Below are 19538 nucleotides of genomic sequence, written 5' to 3'. Positions count from 1 at the left end.
TAACCGCCCAGAGCACATCCTCCAAACTGATCACACAGCTGAAGGCGCAAACTGCCAAACCTAATAATGAAGCTCTTCACGCTGCCATCCAGTCCATACGCTGCCTGCAGCCGACACGCTCAGTTGGCAAGAATATGCATTTGAACTGGACCGGAACCTGGCACAACAAGAACACTTTCTTTCCAACTGCTTTTGGCCTCATCATCAAGCCCCCCAATCTAATACCTTAACACTTTTCTGCACTCTGCTCATTCGGCGCTCATTCGGGTCTGGATCAACCTTCTGAAACAGTTGGAACAAAAACAGAACATTGAGGGTTTGTTGCAGCACTGCAGTAGTTTGGTGTACCTAATAAACAGAGCGAGTGTATACGTGGTCTCTCTACATCAGGAACATCTGTTTTCCCAAATGCAGCTGGTTGGGTCAAAGTAAACATGTTCACATTAAACTCAAACTTTGACCCTTTGGTCAATATTCGCCCAACAGGGAGAGACACAGACACAGACTGAAGAGGGATTCTGCTGGATCAGGTTTTGAGGTTCTGCTTGGAGGTCTGGATCATGGTGGAACCGACACTTAACCCAGCTGCTGTTCTACTGCTGTTTCTTCTTCCCAGCTGCCTGGCAAACGATGGTACTAAAGTCCTTATTTTATACTTCCTACAACTGGTTAACAGAGGCAGAAGTAGCTGCTTCACTGCTCAAATATGTAGTAATAATAGTAGTAAAAGTACAAAGAGAAGGAATAATAGTGGCAGTAATACTGGAGCCAAAATGTCCATCTTGTAGAAACATAGCGGCAGCTCTATTTAACAGAACAGGAATTATAGGAAATCATGTGGCCAAGACAATACGTTCTGTTTATTACTAAATGTGTAAACCTGTATCTAGGCTTCTAATATTTACCCTTAAAAAACTCGATCCACTGGTAAAAAGACAGGGTTCACAGAGGATATGCATTTTACTTATATACACAACTCTGTACTTCTACTGCACTGCATTTCACAAGGAAATACTGTACTTTAAAGCTTCCTAGCTGTAGCTTTCTAGGACAACTATTCAACTATTAAGAAGTGAGAATAATGCCAAATTATATCATTGCAGCTCATTTTAAATGATGCAGACATTTATTTTAAGCTTTCAAAAACAAGTTATTACTCTTCCTCCAGCAAGCCAATATTTTAAACAGGCCCTCAAATGAGTATTACACCTTTACTCAAGGATCCAAATACTTCTAGCAACAATCAGACCTCAAGGTTTCCCCTGGATATTCTGCCCTAATCTGATTCATTTTAATTTTAATTGTTTCTTGCTAGTGACATGTATTCACTCAAATGCAGTATAAATAAAACATTACTTCAATAGATCCTGAAACAAAACTGAACTCAATACGGCCTGGAAATAATGACATTGTAATAATACTAATTATTATTATTATTTTATTTTTTGTAGTTTTCCTCAACAGCCAGCTGGCCTCACAGGTTTTGGTCAGAAACCGAAGAGCTAATCATCTCTTTGAGGAGAGGAAACCAGGTAACTTACATAATGTAACTTAGATAGATAACACTTTTTTCCAAAATCACATGAGAAAGTTTTAAAATGAGTTTTTTTCCACATTAGGGAACCTGGAGAGAGAGTGTATGGAGGAAATCTGTAGCCATGAAGAAGCCAGAGAGGTGTTTGAGCAGACGGATAAAACGGTTCGACTCCACTTCGTTCTACTTTAATTTACTGTATCATCGACTATTCACAGTTAAATCTAACCAGAAAACAAACTTTTTACCTTCCAGGAAAAGTTCTGGATGAAATACATGGGTATGTACTGCAGCTTTTTGGACCATGTGTGCATTGGGTTAAAGAGTAGACGGCTGTGAAGTTGATACAAACATTTTAAAGAAGACGTCTCGGCAAAAACTAACTGAACCATGTTTTTTTACCCAACTTAAGTAAAGACGTTTTTCATTTATTGTTGTAGTAGTAATGTAGTAAAGCTGAGGTTTAATTTGATGTTATGTGAGAAGCAGAGTTTAATCAGCTGCATGCAAACACGAACAAAGTCCAGAAAAGCACAACCCTGAGTACACAATATTTATCTGTTCTGTTCTGCAGACTGTAAAGGAACTAAGTTGACAAGAACAGCCAACAACATTGACACCATCAGACAATGTATATCAGGTAAATATAAAAGAAGTCTCACATCTGATTAATCAGAAATAAATAAATCAAATACCACCAAACATTTACACTGATGAAATATGTGTTCGTTTTCAGGTCATTGTATTTCTGGTACAGGGAAAAGCTATGAAGGACAAATCAACATCACAATATCAGGGAGAGAGTGTCAACACTGGAGGCACAGCTTCCCACATCCCATTATTAGGCGAGCGACTAACCGATAACTGATCAGTTAACTAACGTACATTCAGTCAACTAATTACCAAATGAAATAACATCATGAACAGACTAAATCAATTTGTGCTTTTGGTTGAAAAGGTTTCACTACTTATCCAAGTAGCTTCTACTTCAGTCCAAGGGAAAGTATATGTCCCCTCAGGAAACAAAATCTAATTAAAGAAAAGGCAGTCGGGGAACTTACACACTAATCACGTAAAGAAAGGCCATAATTTGTTAACTAACAACATCCAAATCTAATGAATGAACAAAGAACCAATTAACCAGTAACAGCTTAGCACCAATTTAGCCAAAAACGGAATTAAAGCAGTGTAAAACAAGAAAAAAGTCAATTAACCAATTAAAATAACGTAAATGAGCAAACTATAAAAAACTACTCAAACATGTTTACAGGCAGGTAATGTGTTGGTCTACCTGTCTGCAGGGAGTTTAATGCTTCAGCACCAAACAGTACCTTGAAGGAGAACTTCTGTCGAAACCCTGACAACCGTCCAGGGGGACCTTGGTGTTACACCAAAGACCCGACTGTCCAGAAAGAGACCTGCAAAGTACCAAAATGTGGCAAGTATCTTCTAATGTTACTAAGCACAAAATTAGGGACTGTTACTCAGAACAATTTTCATATTAATGCTACTACCAACTTCAGTGGAGCCAAGAAACTGATACAAATTACGTAAAAAAAATCACACGTTGGCAATGCTACAATAGTTATATCTTTAAAACCACAGCTACTACAAATTAGACCTACATTGAAAACTAGATGACTTTAAAAGTTTGGTGGAGCTTTCTGTGTCTTAGTGTTTTGTTTTTTTTTTACATTAAGGTGAGGTCTTTGTTCCGCCGACACCGGCCCCTAAACAGGTCCAAACTCGTGAGTGTCTACCGAGGTACGGCGTAGATTACATTGGTGACTTAGTTGTTAGCGCGAGAGGCTACACCTGTCTCAACTGGTCATTACCACAAGCCGTAGCCCTCAGTCGGGACAAAGAATTCATCTCCGAGGTCATTCTAGAGGGCAACAAGTGCCGTAATCCTGACAAAGACCCTGAAGGCCCCTGGTGCTACGTGGAGATTGCTGGAAACGTGACGGTAGACTACTGTGATTTGGAGACGTGTGGTAAATACAAAGTAAAACGCCACAATACAATTTTACACAGGTGTTACTCTCTACCTGCCCCTTACCCTGTCTCTCTAACTCCTAGAGGAGCCAGTGGTGGGTGATGAGGAGACGGGCGAGACTCAAGCCAGTGAACGCTCCGTCATAAAAGCCACCAGGAAAACAATTTTCAGTCCTCGCACCTTTGGAGAAGGCGAGAGTGGTACGTTCTTTCATTCAGTCCATCACAATAAGCATTGATTAACACAAAGTTTCCAGATGGCTCATACAGAACTCGGCAATAACCTTCTTTACTCACCGGTTGTGTTGCAGATTGTGGTGAGCGCCCCCTGTTTGAAAAGATCAACAAAAAGGATGCAAAGGAGGACGAGCTGCTGGACTCGTACAGAGACAAACGCATCGTTGGAGGGATTGACGTGGAGGTTGCCTCCGCACCATGGTAACCACCTTTAAAACACAATGTGATCTAAAGACTGGTAGAATCACACACACTCACGCCTTCAGTAGTGTGCCAACATCAAGCTGACTCAAATGTCAACATTGGTAGTTGTACTGAACGTTAGTGTTCTGCGCAGGCAGGTGATGCTGTATAAGCGCAGCCCACAGGAGCTGCTGTGTGGAGCCAGTCTCATCAGTGACCAGTGGATCCTCACTGCAGCACACTGCATCTTGTACCCACCCTGGAACAAGAACTTCACCAGCGAGGACCTTCTGGTCCGACTGGGTAAACACAACAGAGCCAAGTAAGACTCAGATTGAAGAACTAATTTATGTGAAATTATGTGGAAATTTTAACCTGCATCTCTTTAACACTGTAGTATAGTAAAAAGGATTTCTTCAGCTGCTGTCTAAAATAACAAAAGTAGTTTTTGGATTTTCTTGTAATGAACTGAAAAGATTATTTTCGCAACTTCCCAGGTTTGAGCGTGGCATTGAGAAGATTGTGGCGATTGATGAAATCATCGTCCATCCCAAATACAACTGGAAGGAAAACCTGAACCGCGACATCGCTCTGCTGCACCTGAGACGGCCCGTCACCTTCACCAATGAGATCCACCCCATCTGCCTGCCCACCAAGCAGGTGGTCCAAGCGTAAGACAAATGCACAGAAACAATGAGTTCAGGAGCTATGGGGTCTTTACACTGTTTGGGAATTTCTGAAATCTAAAATCTACTTTCCTCCCAACAGTCTGATAACCGAAGGCTATAAGGGACGGGTGACCGGTTGGGGGAACCTGAAGGAAACGTGGAACCCATCAGCAAGGAATTTACCCACAGTGCTCCAGCAAATCCATCTACCAATCGTGGACCAGGACACCTGCCGGAGCTCCACGTCGGTCAAGGTCACAGAAAACATGTTCTGTGCTGGTAAGATGCCCGTTTGATTTAGGTTGTAACTCCCTGACAGCCCCCTGAACCTTTCTCTCTCACTACTGCAATCTTCCTCTATCCAGTAGAAACTGTTTAATATCAACTGGCACAGTCCTAATGATTGTGATGAATCTCTAACTTTTGTTCTAGGGACAAATTGTGCTTCACATTTTTGGTTTTAATAGAAATATCTGTTGGAAGGGTTGTGGTAACATCTAGTTCACACATTCATGTTCTCCTCTGGACCTTTCCTCTACAGTAGCTCCACCATCAGGTCACAATCTTCCCACTTTGCTTCAGGGCCAAATACCTTTGTCTGTTGCAGGTTTTAAACCGGAGGACACGCAGCGCGGTGACGCCTGTGAGGGAGACAGTGGTGGACCGTTTGTGATGAAGGTAGAGATCATTTCACTGATAAAGACGTAATAACTGGCTTTAAACAAGTAAAGTGAAGGGAAGTATGAAGTAGTCCCACTAGTTGTTTTCTTTTCTTAACAACATTTAAGTACATTATAAAGTACTTATTACATATTTATACACTGCTTATAAACAAGTTAAAAAAAAAACTCTTATTACCTTTGTAAACAATTTGACATAATGACTTTTTTCTTTTCCAGTACCCGCCAGAGAACCGCTGGTATCAGGTGGGCATCGTGTCATGGGGAGAGGGCTGCGACCGAGATGGGAAGTACGGCTTCTACACTCATCTGTTCAGGTTGAGCAAGTGGATGAAGAAAGTAATCGACAAGGCAGGAGGAGAAGACTAAACACAGACATTTATCACTTCCTGTTCCTCGTGTCGACCCACAGTGTTAATAAAGTTTATTCACACCCTGGCTGACATGCTCACCTGTTCAGAGGTCAAACCTGTAGAAATAAACAGTTAAAAGGTCAAATCTGAGGGTTTTACGGAGCAGCTTTTTTCGGAGCGAAGCACAAACACAAACGAACACAATGTCCCAGTGACTGCTCAGTTTACACCAACAATCCTTTAAGATCACGAGTGTTCATGTACAAATACGAGAAAATATCAGATTTTCTCTCTTTCTTTTTTACACCTTTAATATTTGTTTGAACCAGTCCAGCTCCTCTTGCAGCCGAAGAAGCAGCGAGATGCAAATGTACGGACACATTCATGTCAGAATAACAGAAACAATAATAAACTGCTACAGTGACCAAAAACAATAAATCTTTAGGATCTTTTCCACTGAGTCCAACATTTGGCTTTTTGCAACTTTAAGTCATTTCAGTGAAAACATTAGTGTTTATTAGTCAAACTGATGAGAATCTGAGAAACAATGACTTTGGTAAACAGTCAACAGGAACCAAGAACAGAAAAGATTTAAAGCTTAAATTCAAACGGTACTGGAGACGACACCACATGTTCAAAGGAAATGAAGATGCAGTTTGGCCCCTTCGTTACTCGTCAACCACCTCCACCACGTCACTGTCAAGAGTCCTGTGTGTCAGCAGGTGTCTATTGAGGTGAGTTTTGCGGGTGTAGCTCTTGGGGCAGTAGACGCAGGCGTAGGGACGGACGTTGCTGTGGGACAACATGTGTTTCTTCAGGTCAAACTTTCGCCGTAAACATTTACCACATTCCGGACAAGAGAACGGCTTCTCTCCTGGACACACAGAGAAATCAGGTAGTTTTATTACAGATTTTTAGATATTAGCAAGAACTCACTACAATAAATTATTAAAGCCTATTTAAAATAACGAAAATATGGAAAATATCAGTGAAAACAACAGGGACTTTAAAACTATTATTTGATGGTTTAAGCTTCTGACAATTTTCAACATGTTCAACTTTTTCCTTTAATCGTCTGGTATGTTTATAAATGAAAACCATCCTGCTTTATTTGATATAAAACCATCACGGTGTGTCTGGTGTCAACTATCAGCTCATACAGCCATAACTATTCATAAACCCCTGATGGTCACTGCACAAACACTGCAGGCACCCGCAGTTTCTCACCGGTGTGGATCCTTCGGTGCTCCGTCAGGTGACAGGAGATGGAGAAGGCCTTGCCACACTCCTGACAGACGTACGGACGTTCCCCCGTGTGAGTCCTCATGTGTTTCTGCAGGTCCCCCCCAGACGGCCAGCCCTTCCCGCACACCGTGCACACGTACGGCCGCTCCCCAGTGTGCCGGCGAATGTGCACATTGAGGCCGGCGAGCGCGGTGAAGTCTTTAGGGCAGTAGGGGCAGCGGTAGGGCCGCTCCCCCGTGTGCCTCCTCAGGTGGCCCTCCATGCCGTCGCGGGTCTTGAAGCGCTTCCCACACTGCGGACACAGGAAGCGGCTCTCTGTAGTGTGGCTCGCCTGGTGCGAGTGAAGGCCGGTGAGCGAGCCGTACGTCTTGCTGCACTGGTCACACTGGTACGAGCGGGATGTGTGTGTGCGCTGGTGGATACGAAGCTGGGTCACTCCTGGAGAGCAGAACACAAGTTACTAAAGTGTGAGGCTCAGACTGACTCAAACTTCCTCCACCTGTGAACGTTACCTGAGAAGGTCTGGTCACAGTAGCGGCAGCTGTAGCGCGGCTCAGCTCCCTCCACTGAATGAGTCTGCAGGTGTCGCAGCAGCAGCGTCTGCGAGCTGAACGTCTTGTCGCACACTGTGCACGTGAGCTCCGCCGGTCGGTGCTGCAGCCTGTGGTCGTCTCTCTCCTTGGCCGACTCGAATACCTTATCACACTTGCTGCAGGCGAACGTGCCTTTGTCCAGGTGCGTCTGTTTGTGATTGGTCAGACTGGACAGGTGGTGAAACTCCCTGTTGCACTGGCCACACTGGTAAACTGGCCGAGCGCGGTGGCTGCGCTGGTGCGACCGCAGCTCAGCTTTGGTTCTGAAGATGGCGTTGCACTGGAAGCAGGAGTGCGTCCTGGGAAGGCGAGGGACCACAAGACGGGGCTCCGGGGGGCGGGGGTCGTCGACAGGACCATCAGTCCGCTGGTTCGCCATTCCTATGGTCGTTAAGGCCGAGCCACACGACTTATTGGTCCGCAGGTGACGGATGACCTGGAGAGAGGCAGTGAGTTGGTGAGCTGATTACTGCCACCACCACCTCAACTAATAGTAAGGTTTGTTTTACTTATGCTACCACAACAGCAGCAGCTGCTACTGCTACTACTACTGCTACTACTACTACCAAAACCTTCTCCACCACGACTATTAAAGTATATTTACTATTAAAGCTACAGCAGAGGTACAAGTTACCTTCCTCTGGGTGTGTGATAAAGAGCTAAGATGGATGAGATTAACAAGTGGAGGTGCTGCAGGACGACAGGTGCACACATACTCACCTGAGATCGGTAGATATAACATTTGCCGCACTGAGGACACTTGTGAGCCACCCGCTGAGCATTATGGGAAATGTTGTACAGACTGTTGGTGGTGAGCTCAAAGCACGACTGATCTGATAGGTCGACTGTGGGAAAAGGCGGGGCTTAGAGACATTGCTTGGAATGTGTGATCAGCTCGTTACTGTGTGTGTGTGTGTGTGTGTGTGTGTGTCTTTTACCTTCTGTGTTATCGGATTGGTCCGCAGAGTTTCCAGTGGACTCTTTCAACCTGATACAAAACAGTGACAGTGTTTTATAATATTAATAATAATAATAATGTGGTGGATTTTTTTATGTAAAATACCAACTGACTAAATGTAGCAACACACTTTCCAACAATTGGTCCATTTCTCTTACAGCTTGTACCAAACTGTTTTGGCCTTTCTTGTAAATATCTTTGCAGTTTAGCTGTATTTGCTGAATTTGAGGTCCTGTAAAATACAGTGTTACTGGCAGAGACTGGACTTTAGGGGTCCGGTGCATAAACTGGGGAGTCTCACTTGAACACCTCCAGTATCACTGGTGTGACTGAGCGTTCTTCCCCCCCCTCTGCTGAGCTCTCATTGGACGCCTCCTGCTCCACTGGCGACATGGTCTGACCAATCATAGCCTCCTCTACCTCCTCGTGTTTTTCCTGTGTCATCACCACCACCTCCACCTTCACCATGTCCACATTCAGTTGGACGGGGTTAACCGCCTCCGGAAGAGGATCTGATTGGGCGACTGCGCCAATGGGAACGGGGTCAGGATTGGTCAGTTTGGTGACTAGAGGGTGGGACCAGACAGAGAGGAGGATCTTCTCAGTATGACAACCCACTAAAGAAAAAACACATGAGATGATGGATAAATAAAAGAACTAAATAATGAAAACACTTTTTCAGCTTTTACTTCTCTACCTGTGGTTGCTGGTTGTCCCTGTGAACAGCTCTGATTGCTCAGCAGCTCCTTCAGACCCTCCCCGTCTGCCTCCTGCAGACAGTTCTCCAGACCCTTGGGGGCAGCAGCGAGCCAGTACGCAGCCTTAGGGAGAGTGAAACGTTTAGACTGTGTACCTGCAGACAGGTGCTGCAGCAGTGCTTATGACACAGATCATGCAGGATGTTAAGATACTTTAAACACTTTTAGAGGCAGATTGCTGCAATTTGTGTCATGAATCACCTATTTTCCAAAGAACTCTAAACACACATTTCTAGTTGGATTTAGACTCTCCGAGGATCTCACTGTCTCTGATGCTAATCTCCAATAAATGTCCAAACTTAAAGTGAGAATAGAAAAGGTCCCTATAAGTGCAGAACCACTGTGTGATAGTCGACTGTACCTACGTATATGTGTGTGTGTGTGTGTGTGTGTGTGTGTGTGTGTACATCTTGTGATTTACACATGGTGACTCTGTGTACACGTGGGGCACCTGTTTGAAGTCGGGCACAGGGAACAGCTGCTCGATCCTGGACAGGAAGTCAGATATGAGAGACTGCAGTGCTGTGTCAAAACTCTGGTTAAACACCTCCTGATGGGCAAAACAACGTCTGTTACACTGACCACGTGTTTGAATTATGGTGCCTGCAGTGCTGAAGGTTTCAGATGCTGCACAGCATCAACACTGACCTGCAGGAGGCGCCGTCTATCTGCTGGACTCAGTTTTTCAGTCAGAGTCAACAGAGCAGAACATGGCTCACTAAAGTCTGCGTCCGACTGTTGGGAACAAACAGAAACAGATGCATTTCAAACTCCATCTCAGTTAAACTCCATATGGTCTTAGTTTTAATGCATTTAAATATTTTGGAACTCAATGCAACCGCAAGGGGGCACAAGCCAGTGTCTGCTTGTGTCAGTCCCAAGTCTGGATAAATGCAGAGGGTTGTGTCAGGAAGGGCATCCGACGTAAAACACATGCAAAATTAAACATGCAAATCATGACTTTCAGACCGAAAATGACTCCCATACCGGATCGGTCGGGGACCGGGTTAACAACGACCGCCACCGGTGCTGTTTACCTACAGGGTACCGGTGGAAATTGGCCTGCTGTTGGTCAAAGAAGGAGAGGAGGAAGGTGTGTTCATAGGCAGAGAGAGAAGAGGAAAGCTAAGAATGTAGGACTGACAGTAGGGACTTTGAATGTTGGTACTATGACAGGGAAGGACAGAGAGTTGATCGACATGATGCAGAGAAGGAAGGTGGACATACTGTGTGTCCAGGAGACCAGGTGGAAAGGTAGCAAGGCTAGAAGCTTAGGAGCAGGGTTCAAGTTGTTCTACCATGGGTCAGATAGGAAGAGAAATGGAGTAGGAGTTATATTGAAAGAGGATTTTGTGAGGAATGTTCTAGAGGTGAAAAGAGTATCAGACAGGTTGATGAGTCTGAAGCTGGAAGTTGAAGGGGTGATGTTCAATGTTGTGAGTGGTTATGCCCCACAGGTAGGATGTCAGTTAGAAGAGAAGGAGAAATTCTGGAGTGAGTTAGATGAAGTGATGCAGAGCATCTCCAGAGGTGAGAGAGTGGTGATTGGTGCAGATTTCAATGGGCATGTAGGTGAAGGGAACAGAGGTGATGAGACTGTGATGGGCAGGTTTGGTCTTCAGGACAGGAACATAGAAGGACAGATGGTGGTTGACTTTGCAAAGAGGATGGAAATGGCTTTAGTGAACATAGGGTGACATATAAGAGCGGAGGTAGAAACACTCAGGTGGACGACATCTTGTGTAGACGTTGTAATCTGAAAGAGATCAGTGACTGTAAAGCATTGGTAGGGGAGAGTGTAGCCAGACAACACAGGATGGTGGTGTGTAAAATGATGCTGGTGGTGAGGAAGATGAAGAGGACAAAGGCAGAGTAGAGGACGAAGTGGTGGAAGTTGAAAAAGGAAGAATGTTGTGTAGTTTTCAGGGAGGAGCTGAGACAGAATCTGGGTGGTTTGGAGGTGCTTCCAGATGACTGGACCACTACAGCTAATTTGATCAGGGAGACAGGTAGGAGGGTACTCGGTGTGTCATCTGGAAAGAGGACAGTGGACAAAGAGACTTGGTGGTGGAACGAGGAAGTTCAGGAGTGTATACAGAGAAAGAGGTTAGCTAAGAAGAAGTGGGACACTGAGAGGACTGAAGAGAGTAGACAGGAGTACAGGGAGATACAGCGTAAGGTGAAGATAGAGGTGGCAAAGGCCAAACAAAGAGCATATGAGGACTTGTATGTTAGGTTGGACACTAAAGAGGGAGAGGTGGATTTGTACATGTTGGACAGACAAAGAGATAGAGATGGGAAGGATGTGCAGCAGGTTAGTCTGATTAAAGATAAGGATGGAAATGTATTGACAGGTGCCAGGAGTGTGATGGGAAGATGGAAGGAGAACTTTGAGGGTCTGCATCAAGGATCGGCTTTGAGCCCCTTCTTGTTTGCTCTGGTGATGGACAGACTGACAGATGAGGTTAGACAGGAATCTCCATGGACTATGATGTTTGCAGATGACATTGTGATTTGTAGTGAGAGCAGGGAGCAGGTGGAGGAAAATCTAGAGAGGTGGAGGTCTGCTCTGGAAAACAGAGGAATGAAGCTTAGCCGCAGCAAGACAGAATACATGTGTGTGAATGAGAGGGACCCAGGTGGAACGGTGAGGTTACAGGGAGCAGAGGTGAAGAAGGTGCAGGACTTTAAGTACTTAGGGTCAACGGTTCAGAGCAATGGAGAGTGTGGAAAAGAGGTGAAGAGGTGAGTGCAGGCAGGTTGGAACGGGTGGAGAAAAGTGTCAGGTGTGTTGTGTGATAAAAGAATATCAGCGAGAATGAAAGGAAAGATGTTCAAGACGGTGGTGAGACCAGAGATGTTGTTCGGCTTAGAGACAGTGGCACTGAAGAAAAGACAGGAGGCAGAGCTGGAGGTAGCAGAGCTTAAGATGTTGAGGTTCTCTTTGGGAGAGACAAGGATGTACAGGATCAGGAATGAGGACAACAGAGGGACAGCTCATGTTAGATGTTTTGGAGATAAAGTCAGAGAAGCCAGATTGAGGTGGTTTGGACATGTTCAGAGGAGAAACTGTGAATATATCTGTAGAAGGATGCTGAGGTTGGAGCTGCCAGGCAGGAGGTCTAGAGGAAAAACAAAGAGGAGATTTATGGATGTGGTGAGAGAGGACATGAAGTTAGTTGGTGTGAGTGAAGAGGATGCAGAGGACAGAGTTAGATGGAGGCACATGATTCACCGTGGAGACATCTAAAAGGGAACAGCCCAAAGGAAAAGAAGAAGAAATATTTTGCAACTCATTAAACCCCCGTGGGAAGTATTTAGCATTTACTGATGAAGTATGTAATTACTGTACAATATGTTCGATATATTTGAAATTGAAATATTTTCTTTATTTAATACTCACTGACATTAAAATATATTGTTCTATATATATATATTCAAGAGAGCTGAATAAAAATCATTCATAAAAAACACAAAGGCAAACACAACATCCAAATGAAATGCGTTTACAATATATTAATAAAATATTAGCTTTGTACAAAGCAGTGAACATAGGACTGAGTGCAACAAGAAAAAGTTCAAGTTCAAAGTCCTCACCTTTGCCTCTGAGACTGAGTGGATCCTCTCAACATGAGCACTGACAGTCTTTGAGTCCAGATCTGAGAGAGTTACCTAAGAGAACAACAGAGTGAAGTTGTTCACAGTGGACGTTTTACGTGGTTTTTGATTTTACTGAGGTAAAAACTGTAAGACGAGTCCACACTGGCTGATCTCTGTTTGTTTCTCCCCAGCATTAGTTTTTCAGTGTTGGAGTCTTTTAATGCTTGGTTCTGGCCTGAGGATATTTGGATTCCATATACTATTTACTGTATTCTTTATATACAGTGTAATAATAGTGTTTGCACTTCACCACTATATTCATGCTCCTATTTCGTACCTTCCCTCAAAAAAAAAAAAAAAAAAAAAAAAAAAAATCCCCTATTGCACTTGTTTCATTGGTTTTTATTCAAGCTGCTCCACCATGTTTCTCGTCAACAACAGCATCTCTGGCAGAACTCAACTCGTCTGGATATTTTACCAAGTAGATCCAACGAACTACCAGGGTCCAGAACAAAGCCAGAGCAGTTATTCAGACAGTCTGGTGGTCTTACAGATGTGTCGCAGCAGGAAGAACTCGGGTAGTAATAATGAAGACGGCTGAGGTGTGTCAGCACGATTAGTGCCATCAGCTGCACCTTTGTCTTACATTTTTAAGGCATATGATTAATCCACTGGCACTGAACGGTGGCCCATTGACGATAAACTTGAATCTAATCTAATCTCTAAGAGTTTGGCATTTTCAACATGGAGTTTCGTTGAGAATGCAAGACAATAATTTATTTCCTGGTTATACTAGTTTTAGTCACACAAAAGCTTAACAACTTTACCCACATTTATACTTACAATATTACCTTGTGTGTCAATTTATGTCATGCGACTTTTGCATCTTTTGTAATGATTCACAAGTAAACCACATGTAGTGTATATTATCTGAGCAGAGAGCTACATTACTGACAGGAGCTGGAAATAAAGAGGATAAAACACAGACCTTGGCCCTCAGAGCCAGCAGCAGCAGACTCCTCTGCCTGTCCGTCAGCAGCTGTGGGACAGTCTCAGTTACCAAGGATACAAAGTCCTCCAGCATCCCATAATGCTTCACGCTCTGCTGCTGAGCGACCTGCCACATTGCTGCCGTCAGCAGTCGGAGAGGAGGGACAAGTAGACGTAGGGATGACAGGGGGACAGGAGGGGAGCCTGGGGAGGCAGAGGACACATTGACAGGTCACTAAGAGGACTCCAAAGGGCTCAGCCCATTTCAGAGTCCTGGTGTTGTACAGCTGGATCAGACATTGTGAATGTTATTAACACCTGAGCTTTTTGTGCAGTCACATGTCAACATGTCTGCAGGGATACAGGTCTATTATAATCATGCAGCTTTCATAACCCTGTGCTGTACATATCTGCAGCATCACTATCAGTAGACCATTAATTAGAGGTTACACACACTAAATGGTTAATTAGAACAACACTACAATTAATAAGGTGCAAGGTTACAACATTACAACTATGGAACTGTTTCTTATTCCAACCAGGCTACAGAGGCCCGAATGTGGACATTTCAGTATTGAATTTGTCAGGGAATTAAACCCAGCAAAACCACTTTATAACATATCAATAGTTACTGTTGTGTGCTGGATCTATGAGAAGGCAATGCTTCATAAACCAAACCAAATTTGTTCAAAATTAGCAACTAAATGAATAGGCTAAACTTGTTCCTTGGAAAAACCTATTAACTAAAGCTACATTTTAGGCATGAACCAAAAAAAAATCCTCTTCCATTCGTTATATCTACAATACAACATGCAGAATGTAATTTCTTTAAATATATGAAAAAGTTTAATTTTAAAATCCCCTTCATCTTTTGACTGCTGCAACAAAGGTCAGAGTTTGGAATTTTCAGCATGGAGTTTGGCTGGGAAGGGGAATCTTAGTAATGTTCACAGGTTATTGTTTTGTTGCTTGTTAGCGAGTAAGCAACACGTAATAAAACCGGATGTGACATTTTCTATATTAATACAAACCATTATTATTATCGGCATGCGGACTTAATATTCTATTTAATATTATTACTGATTTAAACATGGCCAGATACAGTCTGTCTTTTTAAGATTTTGCTATGATGCAGATAATCTAATAAAGTACGAATGCAGAATTCCAAACACAACCATCCTGTGCAGCGTGCAGATGTTGTTCCGAGGGAAAAGAGCCCACAGCGTTGGACGGTGGGCAGCACATTTCCATTTTAGTCTTATTGGTGAGATGTTAATATGCCGAATTAAAGCATAAGTCTAAATGACTTAGAAAGGCTGTTGAGATATAATCCAAACAACGATTAATCTCTTCTCCAATTCAAAGTGTAATAAAAGGGCCATATTTTCAAACGGAGTCTGGATCGTATCGCTCTAACAAACAGTCCACTCTACAAACAGTCTCCCCCCGACCCGAGAGACCAGAACCCGGCCTGACTGAGAGACATCTCACGGGTTAAGAAAGATCCTCGGCTCTTACCCATCCTGTTGCAGGTCAGCACCACGAGCTACCAGCTACCTAATGTTTATAGTCCGGCTAACTACTGCCCTGCCTCCACACCGGAAGTTAAAATCTGATCTGAAATACATCCGGTGACGCAAGTACGTGCGTCAATTTTTACAAAAACCAAGAAAAGCGCAGAAACTGATCACAAAGAATCTGCAATGAGCAGGAGAGATGATATAACAAAGGGGGAAAAAAAGAGACAGAAAGTCACACATTGATCAAAAGCAGACACGAGATGACCACAACTAACTGAAAAATGACATACGAGCAAAAATTTATTCCATTTACAGAGAGATGTAGATAATCTCAAAGACACCATGATATAACCGGACAGCAAACAAAATGACCCCAAAGACACAAAACGCATACAAACAAAAATAGACATGATCCCAAAGAGACCAAAATGTGCCATAAAAAGACATTAAAGGACAAAAAAACTGTCTGAAAGACAAGCAAGAGCCGTTGATCTCTTTTGAAACAGAGTGTGCAAATTTAAAAATATAAGTCAACTGGAGTAGTAGCTTTTTTATCTAGCCAAAGATTAAAGTTTACATTTATGTATCAGTTAAAATACTAAATACTGTCCCACAAGCCAAATTTAGGAGCTCAATTACTAAGTTAACCTATTAACCTGAAGGTTGGATCAACAAAGTGGCTGCACCTGACCACTGATTTGCTTCTCTCTTCACAGTCTCACCTCTCACCTGGTTGACACAGTTACAGTAAGCCAGTTGTTATCTCCTCACTGCTCCCCACTTCTTTCTTAAGTGGATTAACAGGCAGCACAGAAGACAAGAAAGAAAAAGCAACACGAAGAAGAATAAGGAGGAGGTGGAGAAGGACGCAAAGAATCAGTGGATGAAAAGTGAATGTGGAAGCTCAGGAGGACATTTTGGAGGATTAATTTTTTATTTCCCTGGATCCAAAGGCAGCAGGAAGAAATCGACAGTCAAGAATGAATCTGTGGATCTGTTGCTCTAATAATCCACACATCCATCAGTCCCTCAGAGTCTCCCTGCTATCTGCCTCTCACACTGCCAGACTGCCAACTGCTAACTGACCGAAACTACTTCCAACTTGGCTCCTGAGTAATTAGGTATTTTTACGTTTATATTTAAGGTATAATTTTACCTCAGTGTAATTTCCCATTTTAATCCTGCATAGTTGAAACAAAGCCTGGCTGTAGTTTATAACTTGGGAGTTGTAACATAGAACAGCACAGAAAAGAATAGAAGGATAATCAGTTCCATAAACATACACATATCTACACAATGGATTCAGACCAAGAAGATGGTGAAGTGTTTTTAGATGCAAAAGAACCAAGCCCTCTTAGAGCAGACCAGGAAAAGGTGGTGAAAGAGGAAGTTGATGATGAAGATGCTGGGGTCTTTAGTGCCTGGATGCAGTGGTACAGAGAAGGGAAGCAGCGGACGGATATTGGTGAAGAAGAGAAGGAGGAAGGGGAGTCAGAAGGAGAACAAGCTGAAAGCAGAAGCAGTTCAGAGGCAGCCGTGCAAATGAGGACTGACCGTCGGGCGTCACTACCTGGTCTGGTAAGACAAATCAGCAGCAGTGTTGGTCTTAAACTCACTGTGTATTGATCATTTAGCACTTTAACAATTAAAGTTAAAGGCTCACTATAGTACCAGCCAAATTCTACTTGTGTAAATGGCCTCTTAAGAAGTGTTATGGGTCATAAGTTCTGTGGACCAGACACACAAAAAAGAAAATGTAGTTATTGTACAGTTAATATAACCGTAAAAAAAGCTTGTCTGGGTCAAAACTACCTAGTAGCTACTACAGATAGGATGGTGCAGTATGAGACGTTATCATCTGCATAAAGATGAACTTTACCGTCAAAATCACAGTATAGTATTACGGTTACATGACTGGTGTTGAGCTGATTGGTTTCTATAACCAGTGTTGACCAAATAATTGTTAATAATTGTTAATAATTGTTGACTGCTGTCAACCAGAAGATCAGCTAGTCTCTCCGTCTCCCTGTCTCTGTCCAGTCCACTCTCTCGTCCATGCAGCTTTTCCACCTCCGCTCTTCCACCCAGGCTCCAGTGACAGCAAGAGCTTTGCTTCGTCGCTCCTCTTCCCGCCGCCTCCTTTCATCTGCACAGGAGGTTCCCGCTTCACCCCTTGAGCGAAGACCCTACCTCGTACCAACAATCCCAGAGCTCCAGCCACCTGAGGGGCAAGCGCAGTTCAGGAGACGTAACGTCATGTCTCTGGTGGGTAAAAACGATGTGTATGTAAGGGAGATGTTTTTAAAGCACAGTTTACAGACTGAGCAGTTTTTGAGAGTGATTCTCAAGACACTTAAAATTGTTTAATACTACGTAGCTGAAACCAGCCAAAGATGTAAATGAATGTGTTTTCAGAACCTCTAAGATCTATGTATTTGTGTATTGCAGAGCGATGCAGACCGTGTGTGTCTTATCTGCCATAACAACTTAAAACGAGAGGCCGGCAGCACCAGACAGCTGCAGTGCACACACACCTTCCACAGAGAGGTAACACGCACTAATAAATATATTAAGTCGACAATAGTATGTTTTCATCCAAATGTGACACCTCTTCTTTGAGGTTTTTGTCTCTTTTTGGATTGATTTAGTGATATTTGTTTGTCATTTTTCAATTATTATTATTAATGAGCTCTGTGAGATTTTAATCCATTTGTGGAGTTACATTGGCTGCTGTTGTGGAGGAAGACACTCATTTTTTTCAGTTTTTATTCTACAAGAGAATGTATTCTGTACCACAGTGAAGCTTTTATTGTAAAGAAATTGGATGTTGTGTAATCTTTGTTGCTATGGAAGCATGTGGTTCATCAAAAGAGGTCTCTCCTCTTGTCTACATTTATTTCAGTGTCATGATTTTATTTGCCTTCTCTGTCTACATACATCTTGCCATATTTTAGATGTTTTCAGACATTTTGGAGTGAATGCATGAAGTGGTATCTGCATCTCTTCTTATGAAGAACAGATTTAAAAAAATTTGGGCTCCATTAAAATCACAGCACGTTTTCTTTTTATCCATTTGGTGTTTATCAAATTACAAATCGAAACTGACTTTTTTGCTGTGTGTGCAGTGTATAGAAGCGTGGCTTTGGAGGAAACAGTCCTGTCCTACGTGTCACGTTCAGGTGTCCATGCCAAAGCCTGTCTACTGGAGCTCAACCAGGATCGAGGTCCCCTAGGACCACAAGGAGAGGAGAGCCACATCCTTCAGACTCACATTAAAGCTAAAGCACTGTGACAATTCTGAATTTCAAAATTATTGTGATCAACAAAAAACTAAATCCAGTGTGTATGTGAATCTGCACAGCTGTTTGGGTTTTGATTTGTAATCAATGTTTATTGTAACAATAATGGAAAATGTATTAAAATCCTTGGGTAAAGATTAACACCACAGTAGAAAACTGTACCACTAATGTTAGTAAATTGTAATCCAGGACCATGATTATAAGTATCTTCAACAAATGATTATTTAACGTACTCACAATATTACTGCTGCAGAAAAATGTGTGTACACAATACACTAACTTGTACTTATTATCCCACAACACTTGATAAACCAACTCCGGGCTGAGCAGACCAAAGGGGGTGTGGAGTGTCTTTAATCGAAACATTTAATCTAATTACCTTTAAATAAAACACCTTAATCTAATTAACTTGACTGACATAAAAACGAACGTTGCTTTGTTGAGCTCACAGTGCAACAGCACAGACAACAACATTCAGCCCAACATGCTAAAATGACAAGAAGAACAGCTGATATGAAAGACAGGCTAAACTTAGTAAACTTAAAGATGATGGAGGTTTTCAGCTCAGAGCAAACACAACAAAGACACAAAACAACCCCTGAAAAATGTAAAAATCACCACGAAAACACAAAAGCCAACACAAAGCTTGTGTCCAATGTAGAACCTCCAGACTGATAGAGATAGAAAATGACCACACACGTTTGTGGTTTTATTTTTCATACAATGTTTGTCTCTAAAAAAAAACTAAACAAACACACATAGCGAGACACACACACATTTTGGGGCCTTGGTGTCATTGGGGACATTTTTCCGCTATTTTCGGTTATTTTTAATTCAAAAACAAAATGTGAATCCTCTGGGGACCTCTAACGTACTTAAATATTGCAGTACTCCTGCTAGTGATGCGTGCGAACACCTCTGCGTT

The 19538-nt window shown here is 42.8% G+C and overlaps 3 protein-coding genes across 4 annotated transcripts; 2 read left to right on the top strand and 1 right to left on the bottom strand.

The window, feature by feature from the left end:
• The first annotated feature begins 423 nt into the window (after positions 1-423).
• On the top strand, positions 424-5795 carry f2 (coagulation factor II (thrombin)). Its single transcript, XM_067501104.1, has 15 exons — positions 424-633; positions 1452-1532; positions 1620-1699; positions 1790-1814; positions 2109-2174; positions 2271-2379; positions 2836-2972; positions 3235-3528; positions 3614-3730; positions 3841-3967; positions 4104-4271; positions 4447-4620; positions 4718-4896; positions 5225-5295; positions 5517-5795. The coding sequence occupies exons 1-15, from the start codon at positions 561-563 to the stop codon at positions 5664-5666; spliced, it is 1851 nt and encodes a 616-aa protein (XP_067357205.1). The 5' UTR covers positions 424-560; the 3' UTR covers positions 5667-5795.
• On the bottom strand, positions 5517-15416 carry LOC137125503 (zinc finger protein 345-like). 2 transcript variants are annotated; one of them, XM_067501099.1, is made up of 12 exons: positions 15313-15416; positions 13793-13998; positions 12802-12876; positions 9853-9939; positions 9656-9754; positions 9144-9267; positions 8748-9063; positions 8427-8476; positions 8209-8333; positions 7408-7924; positions 6878-7333; positions 5517-6524 (listed from the first exon to the last, which is right to left on the bottom strand). In XM_067501099.1, the coding sequence occupies exons 1-12, from the start codon at positions 15314-15316 to the stop codon at positions 6319-6321; spliced, it is 2265 nt and encodes a 754-aa protein (XP_067357200.1). In that variant the 5' UTR covers positions 15317-15416; the 3' UTR covers positions 5517-6318. The 2 variants fall into 2 exon arrangements, with proteins under 2 accessions (XP_067357200.1, XP_067357201.1); XM_067501100.1 differs by having other exon boundaries at positions 8748-9012.
• Positions 15417-16035: 619 nt separating this feature from the next.
• Positions 16036-18929, top strand: si:ch211-207l14.1 (uncharacterized). Its single transcript, XM_067501172.1, has 4 exons — positions 16036-16892; positions 17355-17579; positions 17763-17861; positions 18440-18929. Exons 1-4 carry the CDS (start codon positions 16611-16613, stop codon positions 18545-18547), a joined length of 714 nt encoding a protein of 237 aa, XP_067357273.1. The 5' UTR covers positions 16036-16610; the 3' UTR covers positions 18548-18929.
• The last annotated feature ends 609 nt before the right edge of the window (positions 18930-19538 follow it).

Source organism: Channa argus, chromosome 4 (assembly GCF_033026475.1).
Source record: "Channa argus isolate prfri chromosome 4, Channa argus male v1.0, whole genome shotgun sequence".
Lineage (NCBI taxonomy): Eukaryota > Metazoa > Chordata > Actinopteri > Anabantiformes > Channidae > Channa > Channa argus.
This window is presented reverse-complemented; position numbering and strand designations above follow the sequence as displayed.